This window comes from Aulonocara sp. 'chitande type north' Nkhata Bay, linkage group LG18 (genome assembly GCF_057382095.1).
Source record: "Aulonocara sp. 'chitande type north' Nkhata Bay isolate Kocher_YH1m ecotype deep benthic linkage group LG18, A_spYH_male_GT1.1, whole genome shotgun sequence".
Classification (NCBI taxonomy): Eukaryota; Metazoa; Chordata; class Actinopteri; order Cichliformes; family Cichlidae; genus Aulonocara; species Aulonocara sp. 'chitande type north' Nkhata Bay.
The window spans coordinates 241,464-263,848 of NC_141361.1; the positions used below are offsets into that span (position 1 = coordinate 241,464).

Consider the following 22,385-nt stretch of genomic DNA (forward strand, 5'->3'; position numbering starts at 1 on the left):
TTTTGTTGAGGCAACTTTTAAATTTTTTTTATTTATTTATTTATTTTTTATGTGTGTGTGCGTGCGGAGTCCTGTCTGTGCCCCTCAACAATAATATTTAACTATTAATCACAGTTTTGCTAAATAAAAGGATCTGGCTTGCATCAGTCACATGATCACATTTAACCAATGGTCGCCCTTGACGGCCGAACGCGCTGGTTACAAGCCGGGAACGAGCTCACAAAGAGCACGCGCTAACCCTAACCCGGTCCGGAGCTGTAGGAGAAACACAAGTTAACTCAGAGACACAGACTGATGCGACACAACCAGTAAGTAGGTGTACAGCGCACACTGTAGTGTATAGCACACAGGAGTATTAGCTTATTACGTACACGTTGGTAAGCTGTCTTGTTGCAACTGACGAACTGAAACAAACGAGCGTGCTGTGTGTGCAACAGCGCGACAAACATTACCTGTCCTTTTATTAACTGCACAGGTAGTGCTGGTCACAGCTGCTACCTGGCTGTCATGGGTCTGTAGCTCTGTCACCGTTTTAGGGAACATATTTAGTTTTAAAGTATTTAGAAACATATTTAGTTTTAAAGTATTTAGAAACATGTTTAGTTTTAAATTAAGTTTCTGGGCATTTCCTGCCTTTCTGGGGGGATTATATTTCACTAAAAACGATCTAATATGCATGTCCACATAATTGTGCATTATTATAATTATAATATATTTAAAAACACGCTGTATTTTAAAGAACATACATTAAGAAGCAGATTATAATAGATTTATATTTTAAATAAGACAAAAGTTGGATGTTACAGCAGTAAAATGATTGTATCTCTACAGTTTAAACATGTAATAAGCTTTGCCCTGCACAGAGTGGATAGTGAAACAAATGGAATCATCATAAATACATTATTTCATATTTATTACTTCCCCCTCCTCATTGCTTTATTATTGTAGCTCTAGTAATAAATAATAATGTAAGGATTCTGGATCAGCACCATGATGCCCATAGTATATACAGTATTCTGAAGAAGGTCTAAAATGTCACTGTGTGTGCATGTGTGTGTTTTATGTATATGGATTATTTTAAATTATTACTCATGATATAACATTGTGCAGACATGGCTGGTAAGGACATGAGGAGGAAACAGTAGGAGCTGTATGAGGCTACTAAAGGCAGGGCTATAACATTTTTCTGTCATCATTTTATTATAGATTAAGTGCTGGAGTTGTTAGGTGTGGATAATTAGATTATAGTTTATTGCAATAGCAAGTTGTGCCTTGTTCTCAGATAGACAGCAAGTGGAGAGTGATGTATGAAATGATGGAAGGAAGAAGAGAAGCAAAGAGTGATTCACGGGCAGAGCCTAAATTATTTCTCACAGTTTTTTGTTGCCTTATGGTTCCAAGCGCTGTCACCAATCTTTGCATTTTGTTATTATCTCATGACACTTGTTTAATCAGCTACCATCTCTCCTGTGGACTTTTTAATGTCTACAGTCTCAGATCAACACAGCCCTGCCCTTCCCATATTAGATTCTTGATGAATGTGTGTTGTTGTTATTCAGCCTGGTTCAATGTGCCCCTTTTTAACTTTGAGCACCCGCCCCCTTAAACCTCTCTGCACGGCCCTGGTACTTAACACTCTAAACTGGTGTTTACTTAATTGCGGCACCTCTCCTTTGTCTCCTAGTAAACATAATTTAGGTGATCTGGGTAGGTTACAAAGTGTCCACCCCTGCAAATAATTCAGTACAGTGTTCCAAACTGGAAAAACCAGCGGGCATTCCCAGAGGGCATGTATCAGAGTACCTTTGGCTTTTTGGCATTTCCAACACAAGTCATCTCTACCAATCCCCATTCTATACAGCCTTGAAGGAGTATAATAGTATCTGTTAAGAATTTTGTATTGAATAAATTTTCCCCTGGCTTCCCTAATGTATAATCCATTGTTCGACAATATAGAATCCCATGTATCTTCATCCATTGTACGCCCTAGATCCCTTTCGCATACTTTTTTCAGGCTCTTATTTATATTGTTTTTAATCCATGGGCAAATATTATACCATTTCGCAGCTGTGCACAGAAATGGGGGTAGTAGCATGAAATTCTCTATCGAGTTACTTTCACATGTTATTGTAACTCCTCCTTTTAAACAGTTTCTTATTTGCAAATACTTCCAGAAATGACTGTTACCCTCTAAACAAAACTTTTTTTTTTAATATCCTCATACGACATGAAAACACCCCCTTCAAATAGGTCACTAACAGTTCTGATACCTCTTCTCACCATTGTGTCCAATAAACAGTCTGCTTACCAATTTTAATTTTAGGGTTATACCACAAGGAGGCATACTTCTGTACATATGGCACAAGTTTATATTTCTTATGCCCCTCCAACCACACCATTTTCGAAAATTTCAAAATAGGGTTTTGCGTCTTACCGTGATTATTCACTTTTTGTGATAAAATATCAATTGGTGTGAATGGAGATGCAAGCTCTTGTTCTATTAAAATCCAGTCTATATTATTTTTCCCTGCCCAATGTTTGCCTAATCTAGCCATTTCCAAAGAGATACTATAATACTCTATATTGGGCAGGGCTAGTCCCCCTTCTTTCTTAGATTGGGACAGTCGATTTATGTTAATACGGGGTTTACCACCCTTCCAAAGAAAATCTTTTATTATATTATTGTAGCTTTGCAACATCCGTTGCGGGATACACATAGGCAGCATTCCTGTATAATAGTTGATGAGCGGTGCCACAACCATTTTAACTGTGTTCACTTTTCCCCACAATGTCAAATTTAGTTTACTCCATTTACCCAAGTTTTTATTGATCTTGTTTAATAATTTTCCCATACTGTTAGCCATAATATCCTCAATATTGGGGTCCAATTCAATTCCAAGATATTTCATTCCCTTGTCCACCCACTTAAAGTTAAAGCCCGATATAAAGTTATGACTGCAAGCCTGGGAAACTGGCATCGCCTCTGATTTATGCCAATTAATTTTGTACCCCGAAAACATTGAGTATGTATTAATCACCTCTAATAGTTTTGTGATAGAATTAGTTGGGTCTTGGTTTAATATCAGCACATCATCTGCATACAGGAATAATTTGTGTTCTCTGCCTCCCCCAAATACACCTTTAATCTCTGCATTTTCTCTGATTTGAATAGCTAATGGCTCTAAAAATATTATAAATAGCAATGGGCTTAAATTGCATCCTTGACGTGTTGATCTGGAAATACTAAAAAAAGGAGAAAGTACCCCATTTGTAAATACAGCTGCTTCTGGACCAGAATACATGGTTCTAATCCATCTGCAAAAATTGTCACCTATTCCAAACTTTTCCAGGGCTGTGAACAGAAAGTTCCACTCCACCCTATCAAAAGCTTTCTGTGCATCTAAAGATATAGCCAATACAGGATTTGTGTTATTTCTATTCAGCCACAGCAGGTGTAGTAATCTCCTCATATTATCAGAAGCAGATCTATTCTTGATAAACCCTACTTGATCTTGATGAATAATTTGTGGTATTACAACCTCCAACCTTGTTGCTAAAACTTTTGATAGAATTTTGCAATCCACATTGATTAAACTTATTGGTCTGTAATTACCTGGATCAGTTAAATCCTTGTCGCCTTTTGGAATTAGTGATATTACTGCCTGATTAAAACTTGCAGGGAGTCGTCCAAATTCAAAGGCTTCATGTAATACTTCAGTTAGAAAAGGACATATCAAATCTATAAATTTATGGTAAAATTCTGCTGGGAATCCATCTATTCCTGGTGACTTCCCAGCTTTCATTGCACGGATAGCTTCTTTTACTTCTACCTCAGTTAGTGGAGTTTCCAATTTGTCCCTACCCTCTTGTGAGATTTTTGGTATTTTCATTTTATCAAAGTATGTACTCAGCAGATCCATACTTACTTTGTTATCGGACGTGTATAAATCTTGATAAAATATTTTTAAAATTGTGTTAATCTCTGAAGAAGATGTAACTAATTTATCATCCTTTTTAACTGCCGTAATAACATTCTGATTGTCCATTTGCTTAAGTTGTCTGGCTAATAGCCTGCCTGTCTTTTCACCATTCTCATAGAAATTAGTTTTAAGACGAAAGAGGGCATACTCTGCTTTTTTGTTATAAATTTTATGAAGATCATATTTAAGCTGGCAAATCTCTTTAAATTTATTATCATCAAATTTTCCTGCTAATTGTTTTTCCAATTTACTTATATTTTCCTCCAAAGTTTTTATCTTTTCCTTATCTTCTCTATTTTTCTTAGAACTATAGCCTATGCACTTTCCACGAATAAATGCCTTCAAAGCATCCCATACAATAGCCAGCCTGTCCGTAGATCCAACATTCACCTCTAAAAAATATCTTATATCCTCTTTTAGGGTTGATACAAATTTTTCGTCCTGCAATATGCTTGAGTTTAGTCTCCACCTACCCGGTCTGTTCTTTTCGACATTTAGATTTATGTGCAATTCTACTGGTGCGTGATCTGTTAAAGCAATCACACCAATGTCACAGTTTACTACTAAATTGACACATGATTTAGAAATCAAAAAATAATCTATTCGGGAATATGTCTTATGCGAATGAGAGTAAAAGGTGTATTCTCTTTCCATAGGGTGAACAAGCCTCCAAATATCTACCACACTGAGATCTTCTTTTAAAGCATCTATCGCTGTCCCAGTTCTAGTACTTGAAGTTGCATTAATGGCACTTCTATCAATATATTCATCCATCACATTATTAAAGTCTCCACCTAACAAGATCTGGCCCTTCATGTTCCCTAGCATCTTGTTAACCTCATCCATAAAATTAGGTTCATCCCTATTTGGGGCGTAAATATTGCACAGAACAACCTGAACTCCATTAATGAGAGCCTGCAGAGCCAACACTCGCCCGTCTTCATCCCGGCTTTCCTTCAATAATACAAAGTTTAGTCTTTTATTAATGAGTATCATGACACCACGACTCTTGCTTGATCTCGAGTTATGAAATACTTTCCCAATCCAATCCCTTTTTAATTTCAATGCTTCATTTTCATTCGCAAAATGCGTCTCCTGGATGTATGCAATATCAGCATTATGAGACTTGAGGTAGCTAAGCACTTTTTTTCTTTTGACTGGTGTGCCACAGCCATTTATATTCCATGACACAATATTAACGTCCACATTCCCCATGACTATGCCATGTTAAGGTATCTATAAGCCTTATATCTTCCAACCCATAACCATTTAACCTGTGCTGATAACCCTGCTTGAACCAGAACATAAGTTTAAACAAGAACAGTACCTCACCTATAGAATCTCTACCAAAAAAATAAAAAACAACGAACATAAAAAAAGAAATAGCGCCGTCCAAAAAAGGAACATGACAGCGCAAAAGCCCCGTGGGCAAAACTGTCTCTGGTCCGTGATGGTCCCGTGGACAGTGAACTGCTGTCCTCCTGCTGTCCCGTCGACACCCTAGGGAGCCCGCCCCCGTCTTATGAAATTATTAACGATGCGCTCCCATGCACGTAATTTAGCTTATTAACCCCTTACTCCACCACTTCCTGAAAGTTCTCACGCACGAATTTCTGGGGAGAAAAGCTTCCTCTGCGCCGCTCGCTCCGCGGTCATATCTTCATAAAATGACAAACGACAGTTCTCCCACAGTATTCCTTTCTTCTGTTTAGCGGTCATGATAACTTTTTGTCGTGCAGTGTAACGGAGAAATCTCACCAGCACGACTCGAGGTGACTGACCAGGTCCCAGGCGTGGTCTCGTACTTCTGTGGCATCTTTCCAGCTCATATTCCTCCCCTCGTAGACCTAGGCCATCCGCGAGTATCTTCATCACATAATCATTTATGCTGCCACCACTTTCCAGACCCTCTTCCAGACCGATAAGCCGAACATTCAGTAATTACAAATTATTGAATGTATGTAATTCTTTGTATTACACCCCCTGGCATATGTTAATTTTGTTCTGGTTGTATACATGTTCTGTATACTGTTTCTTAATAAAGTTTAATAATTGAAGAAAAAAAAAAAAGGATTCCCAGAACACCTGTTGTTGGGTGAAAGCTAGATTACCGCGTGTGTGTGTTTGAGAGTGGGATCGGTAGAGGTGATGTGACGTCATCCTCTGAGCCGCGCCGCTCTCCGTAGTCACGTGGTCGAACACGGAAGTGGCGTAAACACGAGGAGCGGCGCAGCACAGTCGGTCCAGAAGGTTCAGCGCTCACCTGTGCACGTGTAAGAGGCTTTGATGTCATGGCGGAGTCGGCGTGTGTACCTGGGCAGTTTGATGACGCGGAGGAGGACAGGTGAGTTCGTTTGTTTGTTTTGATAATGCGCTGTAAACAGTGAGGCTGTACCTGGCTAAATCACCATGGTAACGCGTCACCACTCCATAGCAGGATTCAGTCTTATCCAGGTAAGCTCAGGTGTAGCCTGGGTTTCAGCAGCTGATGCTCTGATGCTTTCATGTGTGAGCTTTTCTGTCGCGGTTACTGACGCACCTTACACACACACACTCAGTGTAAGTCTCCATGGCCGTACTGTTGGTGTTTCAGTCCCATACAGAAACCAGCCTCTCACCATCAGGGCTTCTTGTTTCAGGCCAATATTTGCAGGTAAAATTCATTAATATTTACTACATAAATACAATCGACAGGCTTCAGGGCACAAGAACAGAACCACAACTTTAACCCACAGAGGAGCTCTGATAGCTTCACAGAGGGGACCAGTTCACAGCTCGGGCCTCTGCCTTCCTGACCATCGGGGCACCAGGGCTGCCTCCTCTTTCATCATTACATCTTGTTTGCTGTATGAGTAACTTTCGCAGAGATTTCAGCAGCTCTGACTGTGTTTTTGTTGTTTGTTTGTTTTTGTTCTGCAGCGTCAAATCAGTGGAGCTGACTCGCATCAGTGATGCACTGCCTTCATCAGAGCAGCAGGATTTCAGTGAGGAGGAGGAGGATGAGGATGATGATGAGGATGAGTGGGCCTGGAGCTCAGCAGCAGATCTGGCCAAAAGATATAACCAGGCAGCGGGTGGCTTTCAGGTAAGACAGGAAGTGAGTAGAGGTGGAAGAACCAACAGCCTTCCAGGTGTAAAAGGAGATCAGCTGATGATGTATGTGTTGAACGCCTGATTATGCAACAGAGGAGCTAACAGAGGAGCTAACAGAGGAGCTAACAGGGACTAACAGAGGAGCTAACACAGGAGCTAACAGGGACTAATAGAAGGACTAACAGAGGGGCTAACAGGGACTAACACAGGAGCTAACAGGGACTAATAGAAGGACTAACAGAGGGGCTAACAGGGACTAACAAAGGAGCTAACAGGGACTAATAGAAGTACTAACAGAGGGACTAACAGAGGAGCTAACAGGGACTAATAGAGTGGCTAACAGAGGGACTAACAGAGGAGCTAACAGGGACTAACAGAAGGACTAACAGAGGAGCTAACAGGGACTAATAGAAGGACTAACAGAGGGGCTAACAGAGGAGCTAACAGGGACTAATAGAAGGACTAACAGAGGGACTAACAGAGGAGCTAACAGGGACTAATAGAAGGACTAACAGAGGGACTAACAGAGGAGCTAACAGGGACTAATAGAAGGACTAACAGAGGGGCTAACAGAGGAGCTAACAGGGACTAATAGAAGGACTAACAGAGGGGCTAACAGGGACTAACAAAGGAGCTAACAGGGACTAATAGAAGTACTAACAGAGGGACTAACAGAGGAGCTAACAGGGAATAATAGAGTGGCTAACAGAGGGACTAACAGAGGAGCTAACAGGGACTAATAGAAGGACTAACAGAGGAGCTAACAGGGACTAATAGAAGGACTAACAGAGGGGCTAACAGAAGGACTAACAGAGGAGCTAACAGGGACTAATAGAAGGACTAACAGAGGGGCTAACAGAGGGACTAACAGAGGGGCTAACAGAGGAGCTAACAGAAGGACTAACAGAGGAGCTAACAGGGACTAATAGAAGGACTAACAGAGGGGCTAACAGAGGAGCTAACAGGGACTAACAGAGTGACTAACAGAAGAGCTAACAGGGACTAACAGAGTGGCTAACAGAGGGACTAACAGAGGAGCTAACAGGGACTAATAGCAGGACTAACAGAGGGGCTAACAGAGGAGCTAACAGGGACTAACAGAGTGGCTAACAGAGGGACTAACAGAGGAGCTAACAGGGACTAATAGCAGGACTAACAGAGTGGCTAACAGAGGGACTAACAGAGGAGCTAACAGGGACTAATAGCAGGACTAACAGAGGGGCTAACAGAGGAGCTAACAGGGACTAACAGAGTGACTAACAGAGGAGCTAACAGGGACTAATAGCAGGACTAACACAGGGGCTAACAGAGGAGCTAACTGAGGAGATGAGTAGTTCCTTGGAGGACTGTTTCTGTGCAAAGCTAACTGAACCTTGCGTTATATTAACATAATTATAAAATGATAGATAGATGGGAATACAAATATGTCTGTGAAGGTTCTCATGGGAATACAAACTTTAGTCTATCTTTGTTTATACAGCTTGAATCAGAATAAAAAGCATAGAAATAAAAACAAGTCTCTATTTCCTGTTGCCTACATTGTAGAGGGGGACTTTGTTTCCAAACAGGAATATGTGTACAGTCAGAGGTTAATGTGGATTCAGCAGGTGGAGGAACCTTTAAATCAGCTGTCATGTCTCAGTGTGGGGGAAAGACTGAAAGTCATTTCCACTGAGAGCTCCAGTAGTTTCTTAGTGTGCAGGCTGTGATCAGCTGACCTGCTGCTCTCTGTGGATGTACACACCTGGATTCATCCAGATTTGAGCAAATGTAAAATTCATATTGTTGAGTCGGGGTTCTGTCCATTTTAATTCATTACTTAAACATTTAATTATTTAATGGGCTATTTAATTGTTTTTGGTACTCCTGGCCCTCCATACCTTGGTATAAGCTAACTGTGAGCATGAACCCACAGCCGCTGTGCAGCAGTCACACACTCTACTGTAAACCCATCAGTGCAGCGAACTCACCTGTTCATCCTGCAGAGGATTCTCATGCAGCCTTTAAATGACAGTCTGCCTCAGTTTGATTAGTAGCAGGTTTATGAACAAACACAATGTGACAGATTTAAAACCACGAGGACTTCCATGTGAGCTTTAAATGAGCGTCCTTCTTCCTCTCCTGTCCTTCTTTCTAATCTGTCTCCATCTCTGAGTGAAGTAGCTTTCTGTCTTTTCTCTCCCTGTCAAATACAGCAGCTGGACCTTTAGCTGCAACACACTGTGAGACAAACTGCATGTTTGTTGAGCTGATAAGTGTCAGCTAATAGAAATGAGCTGACAGCGTTGCTCCTCTTCTGTAGTGCTAGCTCGATGCCAAAGAGAGTGTGTGTGTGTGTGTGTGTGTGTGTGTGTGTGTGTGTGTGTGTGTGTGTGTGTGTGTGTGAAATCAAATCAAATCACTTTTATTGTCACATCACATGTGCAGGTACATTGGTACAGCACATGTGAGTGAAATTCTTGTGTGCGAGCTTCACAAGCAACAGAGGTGTGCAAAATACAATAATGTAAACAAGCAAAATACAAGAATGGCTACATCTGAAACTAATAAATATATGTACAATATATAATAGTGTATGCATTTCTGGATGTGTATACTAAATATTTTTCTACGTGTGTGTGTGTGTGTGTGTGTGTGTGTGTACACATATTTTACAAATTAAATAGAGTAAACAATAAATAAAATATACAGAGTGAGACATGTGCAAAACAAGTGGCATTACTGTACAGTGTGGAGTGCATAATGTTGAAGTTCCAGTAGTGAAGCTGAGGTGTCTATGACGTGTTCAGCAGTCTGATGGCCTGGTGGAAGAAGCTGTCTCTCAGTCTGCTGGTACGGGACCGGATGCTGCAGAACCTCCTTCCTGATGGAAGCAGTCTGAACAGTTTATGGCTGGGGTGACTGGAGTCCTTGATGATCCTCCCCGCTTTCCTCAGGCAGCGCTTCCTGTAGATGTCTTGGAGGGAGGGAAGCTCACCTCCAATTATCCGTTCAGAGCACCGCACTACTCGCTGGAGAGCTTTGCAGTTGTAGGCGGTGCTGTTGCCATACCAGGTGGTGATGCATCCAGTGAGGATGCTCTCAATGGCACAGTGATAGAAGGTCCTGAGGATGCGGGGGCTCATGCCGAATCTTTTCAGTCTCCTGAGAAAGAAGAGGCGCTGCTGCGCCTTCTTCACTGTTTTGTTTGTGTGTACTGACCACGTAAGATCCTCAGCCAGGTGTACGCCAAGGAACCGGAAGCTGCTCACTCTCTCCACAGCAGCGCCGTTGATGGTGATGGGGGTGTGTACTTCTCTGCACCTCCGGAAGTCCACTATCAACTCCTTTGTCTTTGCGACGTTGAGGGTGAGATGGTTGTCTTGACACCAGTGGGTCAGGGCGCTGACCTCCTCCCTGTAAGCCGTCTCATCACCGTTGGTGATAAGACCCACCACTGTAGTGTCGTCCGCAAACTTCACAATGATGTTGGAGCTGTTAGTGGCTGTGCAGTCGTAGGTGTAGAGTGAGTACAGGAGAGGGCTCAGTACACACCCCTGTGGAGCACCAGTGTTCATCTCCTCCACACATCACTCACTCACTTGGACACTAGAAGGGGGAATTATGTTAAAATGCTCTTCATAGACTACAGCTCTGCATTTAACACCATAATTCCCTCCACACTCACCACCAAGCTGGAGCATCTGGGACTCAGCTCATCTATGTGTCAGTGGATCTCCAACTTCCTAACTGGCAGACCACAGGCAGTAAGGATGGGCGGACATGTCTCAGCCTCCACCACTCTCAGCACTGGAGCCCCCCAGGGGTGTGTTCTGAGCCCCCTGCTGTACTCTTTGTACACATATGACTGTGTGGCCACTACCAGCTCCACCACCATCATCAAGTTTGCTGACGACACCGTCGTGGTGGGCCTGATCTCTGATAACAACGAGACGGCCTACCTGAAGGAGATTAGGAATCTGGAGAACTGGTGCCAGAGGAACAACCTCCTTCTAAACGTCAGTAAGACAAAGGAGCTGATAGTGGACTTCAGCACTAAGCAGGAGAGGAACTACCAGACCCCCGTCATCAACGAGTGCCCAGTGGAGAGAGTGGACAGCTTCAAATACCTCGGAGTTCACATCACGCAGGACCTGTCATGGTCCTGTCACATCAACACCGTGGTGAAAAAGGCCCGACAGCGTCTCTACCACCTCAGATGCTTGAGAGACTTCCAACTGCCCTCCAAGGTGCTCAGGAACTTTTACTCGTGCACCATAGAGAGCATCCTGGCGGGAAACATCTTAACCTGGTTCGGGAACAGCACCATGCAGGACAGACGAGCTCTACAGAGGGTTGTGCGGTCAGCTGAGCGCACCATCCGCTCCGAGCTCCCTGACCTGCACTCAATCTACAGCAGGCGGTGCTGGACCAAGGCCAGGAAGATCGTGAAGGACCTCAGCCATCCCAACAACAGACTGTTCTCTCTGTTGAGGTCAGGAAAGCGATTCCGCTCCCTGAAGACCAACACAGAGAGACTGAGGAGGAGCTTCTTCCCACAGGCGATACGGTCTCTCAATCACACCACCACACAGTACTGACCCACACATATGGTTCTTACACACACACTGGACTTTCTGGACTTTGGTTTTGCACAACACTGGTCACTATATTCTTCATTTCCAGTTAATACTTGTACAGCTGCTGTTATTGTGTATATATTTATTTATATTTCTTCATACATTCTTATATAGTTCTATATTGTGTATTTTGTTGTACAGTTATTTTATTTTCAACTTTAATTTATATATTTATCTTTATCTTATTCTTCCCAGTTAAATTTACCCTTCATTCTAATTTGTGTTGTACAGTTATTTCATTTTTAACCTTAATTTATATTTTATTCCTTCCTAGTTAAATTTACACTTTTTAATTTTTCATATTTATTTCCTATCTTATTCATAGCCTTTTCCTTTTTTGTTTTCTTTAGGTCACGAGCAGTTGTCCAAGCATTTCACTACATATCGTACTGTGTATGACTGTGTACGTGACAAATAAAATTTGAATTTGAATTTGGGGGATGAGGTGATGCTGCCCAGTCTGACCACTTGGCGTCTGTCAGACAGGAAGCTAAGGATCCAGCTGCAGAGGGAGCTGCTCAGTCCTAGATCCTGCAGTTTCCTGTCCAGCTTCGAGGGAACGATGGTATTGAATGCTGAGCTGTAATCTACAAACAGCATCCTCACATACGTGTCTCTCTTCTCCAGGTGTGACAGGGCAGTGTGTAGTGTCAGGGCTATGGCATCATCAGTGGACCTGTTGTGGCGGTATGCAAACTGTAGAGGGTCCAGTGAGTCGGGTAGTGCAGAGCAGATGAAGTCCCTGACCAGCTTCTCGAAGCATTTGCTGACGATGGGGGTCAGGACTACAGGTCGCCAGTCGTTCAATGAGGAGATGGTGGAGGATTTGGGTACAGGGACGACGGTGGCCATTTTGAAGCAGGCTGGGACTACAGACAGAGAGAGGGAAAGGTTGAAGATGTGCGTGAACACTCCAGCCAGCTGAGCCGCGCATGACCTGAGGACGCGGCCGGGAATCCCGTCCGGACCAGTAGCTTTGCGTGCGTTCACCTTCCTGAAGCACCTCCGCACATCCTCCTCAGACACAGTGTGCGCACTGACGTCATCCGCGGTGCGCACACTGTCCGGTCTCATGGTGTTCGCTGTGTCGAATCTAGCGTAGAATACGTTTAGATCCTCACACAGAGAGGCCGTGGTCTGCGGTGTGCTGGTTTTCCCTCTAAAGTCTGTGATCGTGTTTAGTCCCTGCCACATACTCCGAGGGTTGTCAAACTGTTGCTCCACCCTGTCCCTGTACTCACGTTTGGCTGCTTTGATCGTCTTCCGGAGTTGGTAATGTGCGTGTTTGTAGTCCGATGTGTTCGCGGAGGCAAAGGCGGTGCTCTGTGCCGCCAGTGCCGCGCGAACATCTCCGTTAATCCAGGGTTTTTGATTTGGGAAGGATTTAACTGTTCTGGATGGGACGACATCTTCCACGCATTTCCTGATAAATCCGCAGACTGAGTCTGTGTATTCATCAATGTCCCTAGCAGCCACGTGAAACATTTCCCAGTCCGCGTGATCAAAACAGTCCCGCAGCGCAGACTCCGATTGGTCCGTCCAACAGTGCACCGCCCTCCGGGTTGGAGCTTCCTGTTTCAGCTTCTGCCTGTAGGTGGGCAGGAGCAGGATGGAGCGGTGATCTGATTGGCCGAATGGGGCGCGGGGGAGGGCTTTGTACGCATCCCGGAAAGAGGTGTAGCAGTGGTCGAGTAGCCGATCTCCACGAGTGTTAAAATGGATGTGTTGATGGAGTTTGGGTGAGACTTTCTTCAGGTTTCCCTTATTAAAGTCTCCGGCTGTGATAAACGCTGCCTCTGGGTGTGCGGTTTCCTCGCTGCTGATCGCGCTGTACAGTTCCCTGAGTGCTCGGTCAGTGTTGGCTTGTGGGAGAATGTAAACAGCCGTAATAATCACTGCTGTAAATTCCCTCGGTAGCCAGAATGGCCGGCACTTAATCATCAGGTACTCCAGGTCCGGTGAGCAGAAGGATTTGACCGGGTGCACGTTCGCATAATCACACCAGCTGTTGTTGATCATGAAACACACACCACCGCCTCTACTTTTCCCAGTAAGATCCTGTGACCTGTCCGCGCGATGCACAGAGAACCCCGGTAGTTGTATTGCGGAGTCCGGTACTTTGTCCGATAGCCAGGTTTCTGTGAGGCAGATCACGCAGCAGTCCCGCATCTCTCGCTGGAATGAGATCCGTGCCCGAAGCTCGCACAGCTTGTTCTCCAGAGACTGCACATTAGCCAGTAATAAACTGGGTAACGGTGGTCTGTAAGTGCGCCGTCTCAGTCGAACCAGAACGCCAGATCTTCTCCCTCTGCGTCGGCGTTTGCGGCCTCCAGGGCCAGAGAACAAAGGCGTCTCAGGTGAGATGAATGGGGGGTCTGCAAACGGAGCGTCCGTGTTGCAAAACTTGAACTCCGGAAAGTTATAAGAAAGACCGTCTTTTATGTCCAGTAAGGTTTGTCGGTCGTACACAAGGAGACAAGTGCTGCTCGTGAAAAAATAAAGGAAAAGTAAAATTAAACACAGAAGAAAGCCGTTGCTTGGGGGAGCTCGCGACGAGGCTGCCATACTCGGCGCCATCTTGTTCTTGTATCTCAAATTCAAATTCAAATTTTATTTGTCACGTACACAGTCATACACAGTACGATATGTAGTGAAATGCTTGGACAACTGCTCGTGACCTAAAGAAAACAAAAAAGGAAAAGGCTATGAATAAGATAGGAAATAAATATGAAAAATTAAAAAGGGTAAATTTAACTAGGAAGGAATAAAATATAAATTAAGGTTAAAAATGAAATAACTGTACAACACAAATTAGAATGAAGGGTAAATTTAACTGGGAAGAATAAGATAAAATATATAAATTAAAGTTGAAAATAAAATAACTGTACAACAAAATACACAATATAGAACTATATAAGAATGTATGAAGAAATATAAATAAATATATACACAATAACAGCAGCGTGATTTAAGTAATGAAGTGAAACAATGTCCAGAAAGTCCAGTGTGTGTGTAAGAACCATATGTGTGGGTCAGTACTGTGTGGTGGTGTGATTGAGAGACCGTATCGCCTGCGGGAAGAAGCTCCTCCTCAGTCTCTCTCTGTGTGTGTGTGTGAGACGTTATAACCTGAGTTATTTTTGTGCACAGAGTCTCCGACTGCAGTCCAACAGACAGAATCCGTCCAATAAGAAGCTGCCGTCATCAACGCCATCTGACAAAGCTCTGAGGAAATATGAACACAAGATCAACCTGGGTAAGAAACACACACACAAAATGCAGATTTTGGTCCTCACAAAGATAGCTAGACAGGAACATACTCACACACAGCTTTTTAGTTTCGTGAAGCTCTTAAACGACATCGATGTGGCATTTCATCCGCCTTTCAGAGCGACCTGTCTGCTCACAGCTGATTGTCAGTATTGATTGTATTGATTGATCACCTGCACCCAACGGCCTGCTATAAGCCGCTGTGGAGGTCTGGAGCCAGTGAAGCATCATCGAGTCTGCGTCTCTGGTCCAACGTCGGTGTAGGCTTTGTAGTTATGATCAGGAATCGATTCAATCGACTGATCGTCTTTGTTTTCCGGCAGACAAACTGAACTACGCAGACTCAGTGATCAATAAAGTGACGACGATGCAGAAACAGAGAGAAGCCGACACGTGAGTGTGAGAGCAGCTGATGATGCTGCCATCAGCCGTGGTGTTCCTGCTGTGACTCACATCCTGATTGGCTTCTCTCCACAGGTACAGAGTGAGGGACAAATCAGATCGAGCCACAGTGGAACAGGTGAGTTCCTGTAGCGGCTCTGGCCTACAATCTAGAGCACCTCGAGGCGACTGTTGTTGTGATGCGATGCTACCACTTTTACTGAGTTCTTTAGGAAAGAAATGCCAGGAGGTGAAAGATAATCAATAAGGTGAAGATCAATAAGCAGCTGATGCTTTCTTCTTCTTCAGGTGTTAGACCCTCGAACTCGAATGATTCTCTTTAAGATGCTGAGTCGAGGAATTATCTCCGAGATCAACGGCTGCATCAGCACCGGGAAGGAGGTCAGACCATTCACTAATCGCTCGATCAATGCGCTGAACAGTTACACGTGCGCTGATCAATACTCGTCCCTCTCAGGCAAACGTTTATCACGCCAGCACAGCAGCCGGGGACAGCAGAGCCATCAAGATCTACAAGACGTCCATCCTGCTGTTCAAAGACCGCGATAAGTACGTCAGCGGGGAGTTCAGGTGAGTCCGGCACCACAGAAGAAGAGCGCTCAGGTACACCACGAGCACTTCCTGTTGCCTCCAGGTACAGCAGGAGACTCCTTCAGGAACAGTTTGTCCTGTTGGACAAACTGGCAGGTCCTGATGGAATACATGGAAAGGTTCTCAGAGCATGTGCTGACGAACTGACCGGAGTCTTCACTAAAATCTTCAACCTTTCCTTGTCATCAAACACCGTCCCGCCCTGCCTCAAAACCTCCACCATCATCCCCATCGCCAAGAAGACAGCTGTGGCCAGCCCAAATGACTACAGGCCTGTTGCACTTACGCCTGTAGTGATGAAGTGCTTTGAGAGACTGGTCTGTCAGCACATCAGGGCCGGTCTGCCTCCCACTCTGGACCCCCACCAATTTGCCTACAGGACAAATCGTTCCACCGAGGACGCCATCACCATAGCACTCCACTCTGCGCTGAGTCACCTGGAGCACCGAGGAAGCTATGTGAGAATGCTCTTTCTGGACTTCAGCTCAGCATTCAATCATATCATCCCGGAGATCCTGGTCCAGAAACTGTCTCACCTGGGACTCTCCACCCCCATCTGCCTCTGGATCAAGGACTTCCTGACAAATAGACCACAGTCTGTCAGACTCGGCCCCCACCGGTCCAGCACCATCACACTCAGCACCGGGTCTCCACAAGGATGTGTTTTGAGTCCCCTCCTGTTTATGCTCTACACATCCGACTGCTCCCCTACCCATCTCTCAAACACCATCATAAAGTTCGCGGATGACACCACAGTGGTTGGACTCATCTCAAGGGGGGATGAGTCGGACTACAGAGATGAGGTCAACAGACTGACTGAGTGGTGTTCAGTTAACAACCTCCAACTGAACACCACGAAAACTAAAGAACTTATCTTGGACTTCAGGAAGGGCAGAGCAGACCCGGCCCCACTCTACATCCACGGGAGCTGTGTGGAGAGGGTACACTCCATGAGGTTTCTGGGCGTGCAGATATCTGATGACCTCTCCTGGACTGCAAATACCACGGCGGTGGTTAAAAAGGCCCAGCAGCGTCTCCACTTTCTGAGAGTGCTCAGGAGGAACAACCTGGAGGAGAGGCTGCTGGTGACATTTTACAGAGCCACCATAGAGAGCATCCTAACGTACGGCATAACAACATGGTATGCAGGGTGCTCAGCTGCAGACAGGAAAGTACTGCAGAGGGTCATCAACACAGCCCAGAAGATCACTGGCTGCTCTCTGCCCAGCCTGGAGGTCACTGCAAACTCTCGGTACCTCAGCAGAGCTGGCAATATCATCAAGGACCACTCTCACCCCAGCAACCAACTGTTTGAACTATTACCGTCAGGCCGACGGTACAGGTCACATAAAACCAGGACAAACAGATTCAGGGATAGCTTCTTTCCCAGAGCTACCACTGTAGTAAATAAGCACAAAAACAATTGAACCTATTCCATACAGTCACTGCCATTATATTATGCTGCTATTCATACTGTCATTATATTAATGCTGCTATCCTGTATATATCGTACTTACTATTGTTTGAGTACTTACGATTGTTTTTTTGTACTTTTTATATTTTACATTTATATTTATTATTGAAACTTGCACCAAGGGAGTGGCACTCCAATTTCATTGTACTCTGTACAATGACAATAAAGGCTATTCTATTCTATTCTATTCTATTCTGCAGGTTCCGTCATGGGTACTGTAAAGGAAACCCCCGGAAGATGGTGAGAACATGGGCAGAGAAGGAGATGAGGAACCTCATCAGGTCAGAACCTTTGTAACCACACCCAGAACCAAACAGAACTGGTTCTGACTGGTAGAACCCAGTAAAGCCTGTGTCAAGCGTTAGAGATGCTCTTACTGATAACATGGACCCGCTCTGATTGCATAACCTGTTAAAAACATGGAACCTGTCCCGTTGTCAGAACTTGTTCGGATTGCTAGAACCCAGTAGAACTCGTGTGTGTGTTTCAGGCTGCAGACGGCGGGAATCCCGAGCCCAGAACCTCTCCTCCTCAGAAGCCACGTTCTGCTGATGGGGTTCATTGGAAAAGACAACGTGTAAGTATCGGTCCGATTAATAATCGATCACATCAGCAGAGTCTTACGCTGACTTTAAGGTGATTTTACAGGTTTTTTTGACACTTTTTATTTATTTAGGAACATTTTTATGCAACAAGATAAAATAGAAAAAGAAAAAACAGAAACAGTATGAGGTCATGGGAAGATAACATACGCCCGTACATACATCTGCACATCCACACATACATACGTCAGCAAGTCTGCATTACTAATTCTATGCATTAAAGGGTGCTGCCACAAGCTGTAAAGTCCAGCCATTTTCTCCACCGTCTCCTTCCCAAATCTCCCTGCAGTCGCAGAGTGAAAGTCATACATTCCATCAATTTGACGTCTTCCACTATAGAGGTAAAAAGTGTTACAGTGGGAGGATCTCTACAGAGCCAGCGTTTTGTTGTGGCCTTCTTCGCAGAAGCCAAGAGAACTTTCAGAAGATAAACATCATCTTCCGTCCAGAAGGGTCGTATGAGTGGGCAGGACCAGAATATATGACCGTAATCAGCCACGTCTTCCCCACAACTCCTCCAGCAAAATGCAGGTGTAGCACTGAATTTAGACTTCTGTTTAGGCGTTATGAAATAGCGTATAATGTTCTTCCAGCAGAAGTCCCGCCACATGTTGGAGTTAGTCGTGGTAAACTGTGTCTCCCAGATCCGTGCCCACCCATCTTCTGTAATCACAATGTCCATTTCTTTTTCCCATTTCTGCTTTATGTAAATCGTTGAGTGCCCTTTGAGCTTAGTCAGACATTTATACAGTTTACTTATCAAGGCTCTGTTACTCCCAGAGTCATAAGCATCAATGAAAATATTAACAATCGAGAAGTCTCCACGGACACAGCTCTTCAGTCTTTTGCCAATATAGTCACGGAGTTGCAAGTATCAAAAAAAGTCTTGTTTCTCGAGGTCGTAAGTCTTGCATAGGGTATCAAAAGCCATAATTTTAGATTCTACAATAACCAAACACCCAGCAGTGATTCCATGCCACACCCATGGTTCAAATCTACTATCGTGGGAAGCAGGTAAAAAATCAGGGTCATACGCTGGCCACCTCAGAAGTTTTATCTCTTCCTGGAGTTGTGTTCTCCTTTATTCATCGCTGTCTCTTTCATTCATGGGACAGTCCAGCCCCTCTGCTGAAGAACGCCTCACTTTCGGAGTCGAAGGCTCGGGAGCTCTACCTGCAGGTCATACAGAACATGAGGAAGATGTTTCAGGAGGCTCGACTCGTCCACGCCGACCTCAGCGAGTTCAACATGCTGTGAGTTGACTCTTTCAAAGTAAACTTCCTGTGGACCCTTCGGTGTGTTTGATGTATTTCGGCTGTCTGCAGGTATCACAACGGAGACGCTTACATCATCGATGTGTCGCAGTCGGTGGAGCACGATCATCCTCACGCCCTGGAGTTCCTGCGGAAGGACTGCAGCAACATCAATGGTGAGAGGGGTTCTTTCAGAATAACAGGTGAAAGTGAAGAGCAGGTTCTTCTGAAGATGTCGTGCTCTGGCCTCTGACTGCGCTGTCTTCTTTCCCAGAGTTCTTTGTGAAGCACGGCGTGGCTGTGATGACAGTCAGGGAGCTCTTTGACTTCATCACTGACCCGTCCATCACCAGCCAGAACATTGACCAGTACCTGGACAAGGTGCTAACAGCTGCACGGGTCATGTTTTTGCAAGAACGTGCAGAACTTGTTTGATTGACACTTATCGCACTTCTCTCTGATTGTTCAGGCGATGGTGATTGCAGCTGAGAGGACGTCGGAGGAGCGATCGAGTCAGGATGGTGTGGACGAGGAGGTGATGCCTCACAGCTGCTTACACTGATGAGTTTGCCCTTTCTGAGCCAGTCTCACTTCTGACCTCTGACCCCTCAGGTGTTTAAAAAGGCCTACATCCCCCGTACTCTGACTGAGGTGAGTCATTACGAGCGTGACGTCGACCTGGTGAGGACGCAGGAGGAAGAGTCGGCCATCAGTGGACAGAATGACAATGTAAGACCACGAACTCGATGATGCTGATGATGGTGATGATGATGCCGATGATGATGAAGGTATTTTGTGTCTCTCAGATCCTGTATCAGACGCTGACAGGGCTGAAGAAGGACCTCTCTGGAGTTCAGACGGTACGTCACACGTCAGGCGGCCCTTAGCGTAGCGTGGGCGTGGAGTATTTTAGGAGGAAGGTCTTGCTCTGTGGCCGCCATCTTAAAACCCCTCTAGGCAGTTAAACAGCTCCACAGCGAGGAGAGCTGATCAGATCCTGAAAGGGCCTCAACAGCTCAGGTGATCTCACCTGTCTGGTGTCTCCTCAGGTTCCCGCTCTCCTGGAGGACGACTGCTCCTCCTCACAGGAAGAGGAGGAAGAAGAGGAGGAAGAAGAGGAGGAGGAGCAGCAAAGTGAGGATGCTCAGATGGACAGAAAGGTGAAGCAGCAGCAGCAGTGTTCGGGGTTTATCTGTTTGTGCAGCTGGCTCTTCTGTTCGACAGAAGGAAGGTTAGAATTAGCTAAGACAGCTGGGGCGAGTGTTTCGCCGTCAGGTGCAGCTGACTGTGGGGTGTGTCGACACCCTGCTGGGTGGGCGGAGGTTTGCACACCCAAGATTGTGAAAGCGACAACTCGAGATTGAGACGATGTCCACCAAAAATGTCTAACGAGTTTGAAGTGACTGTGAATTCAAGGTCAGAGGCCAGTTTTCTGATGTCACCTGGGATTTTACAAACGATACCGGAGCTGAACGTACCAGCAGGCTAGGAGGGGTTGCTCCGCCCACTGCCAGCAAGGTTAAACTGCTGACAGCCTGAAGGTCTGCGGCGCCTCCGTTTGTCAGAGAGAGGCTGAGCGTGTTTACGGGTCCAGCACTGATCAATGGCAGATGATGATCAGTTTTTGCTTCAGGGCTTCGTTTGAACTCGTAGCGCTCTGTGATCGTCATGGAAACATGACTAAAAATAGACCTGCAGTAGAAGCGTGTCTATGAGTGGCGTGTGACAAGCCCACAAACACACTGATGACACGGCAGCAGCAGTGATGTCATCATTTAATGAGTCTGTCTACACACGGTGAAGAGCAAAGAGGCGGAGCTTAAATGGCACGTAAATACAATCAAAGGGTGTTTCTGAGAAGTGTGAGTCTTCTTCTCCTCTTCAGTGTTTGCCTCCTGCGTGTGGAGCAGCCAACGCTTTGTGGCACATGTACAAACACAAGGCCGATTACAGGCGTAGCTGGAGGAGTAAATAACAAACGCACATACAGAGCTACATACAGGAAGCAGCAGGAGCAGGTTACTGCTCAGAAAACGTGGTTCAAACAGTCTTTCTGAGCACTGGGAACTGTCATGTTATTAATAAGAAGATGGCTGCTGCAGCAGGTCAGAGGTCAAAGTGTTGTGCGCGTCGTTCCTGACGTCACGTCTCGCCATGTTTCCTTTCAGGAGAGGAAGAAGATGGTGAAGGAGGCTCAGCGAGAGAAACGTCGAACCAAAGTACCCAAGCACGTGAAGAAGAGGAAGGAGAAGGTGGCCAAGACGAAGAAGGGCAGATGATGAGTGCCTCCTGCCTCAACCTCCACCTAACAGCCAATCACCAGCGAGCAGAGCTGAGAGCCGCTGCTAGTGAACTTTATGAACAACAGAAACTTTATTTGTACAAATTAACAGAATAAAGATTTTTTTCCCATGATGGTGTTGTCTTTGCAAGAGTCATGTGACCAAACTGCTCTCTGATTATTCATTGGTTGAAGCCCCACCCCCTCGCTGGGTTTGGTCTATAAATAAAGTCCTCCCCACCCTCTTCCTCTGACTCCTCCCCTTCTGCATCGATTAGTCATAAGTGGTGAGAGCTGGATTTGCCATGGCGAAGGAAGATGAGTCATGTGCGGGAACAGTGTTGGGAAAACTTAAGCCGCTGTGAGATGAGCTGGATCAGCCTGAATCTGTGATCCGGATTCACCTTGGACCCGCCCCTCTGTCCAGGTGAACTCGGACCCGGTTTGTGGATCCAAGTTGACCTGCTGAGGCTGATTAAGGTGATACTCAGGTGCTTTAAAATGCAGTCTGACATCATTTGATGACTGGATCTCAGTCTGCCATCACATGTGAGCATGAAATGTAATCAGATTACAGTTGGGCTGTCTGCTTTTAAAGCGTAAACTATATTTATGCCAGCTGTAGCAGAGCCTGTGCTTTAAACTCAGTCATGTGACAGGGCTGTCAGTGTTTAGCCCCTCCCTTCAATGACGCCTCTTTACACCTGAAGGTAAAAAAAACCTTTCAGATAGGACTCGGAGGTCCTACAGGAAGTCCTTCCTCCGGCTGTCATAAACACTACACTACCCATAATCCTCACACTCAGCTAATTCTCCCTAA

The 22,385-nt window shown here is 45.1% G+C and overlaps 1 protein-coding gene across 1 annotated transcript; it reads left to right on the top strand.

Moving 5' to 3' along the window:
* The first annotated feature begins 6,135 nt into the window (after positions 1 to 6,135).
* riok1 (RIO kinase 1 (yeast)) lies at positions 6,136 to 21,699 on the top strand. The gene is made up of 17 exons (XM_086271763.1): positions 6,136 to 6,324; positions 6,900 to 7,065; positions 14,843 to 14,948; positions 15,286 to 15,355; positions 15,440 to 15,482; positions 15,653 to 15,745; positions 15,822 to 15,934; positions 17,630 to 17,710; positions 17,920 to 18,006; positions 19,147 to 19,284; positions 19,357 to 19,460; positions 19,559 to 19,665; positions 19,754 to 19,819; positions 19,897 to 20,013; positions 20,091 to 20,144; positions 20,334 to 20,444; positions 21,453 to 21,699. The coding sequence occupies exons 1-17, from the start codon at positions 6,272 to 6,274 to the stop codon at positions 21,561 to 21,563; spliced, it is 1,620 nt and encodes a 539-aa protein (XP_086127889.1). The 5' UTR covers positions 6,136 to 6,271; the 3' UTR covers positions 21,564 to 21,699.
* The last annotated feature ends 686 nt before the right edge of the window (positions 21,700 to 22,385 follow it).

Excerpts from the sequence above, each read along its gene's own strand:
- riok1 (XM_086271763.1), top strand. The coding sequence starts at position 6,272 with ATGGCGGAGTCGGCGTGTGTACCTGGGCAGTTTGATGACGCGGAGGAG. Across the intron at positions 15,746-15,821 it reads GCATCAGCACCGGGAAGGAG|GCAAACGTTTATCACGCCAG; the intron begins GTCAGACCATTC and ends CGTCCCTCTCAG. Across the intron at positions 19,666-19,753 it reads TTGACCAGTACCTGGACAAG|GCGATGGTGATTGCAGCTGA; the intron begins GTGCTAACAGCT and ends CTGATTGTTCAG.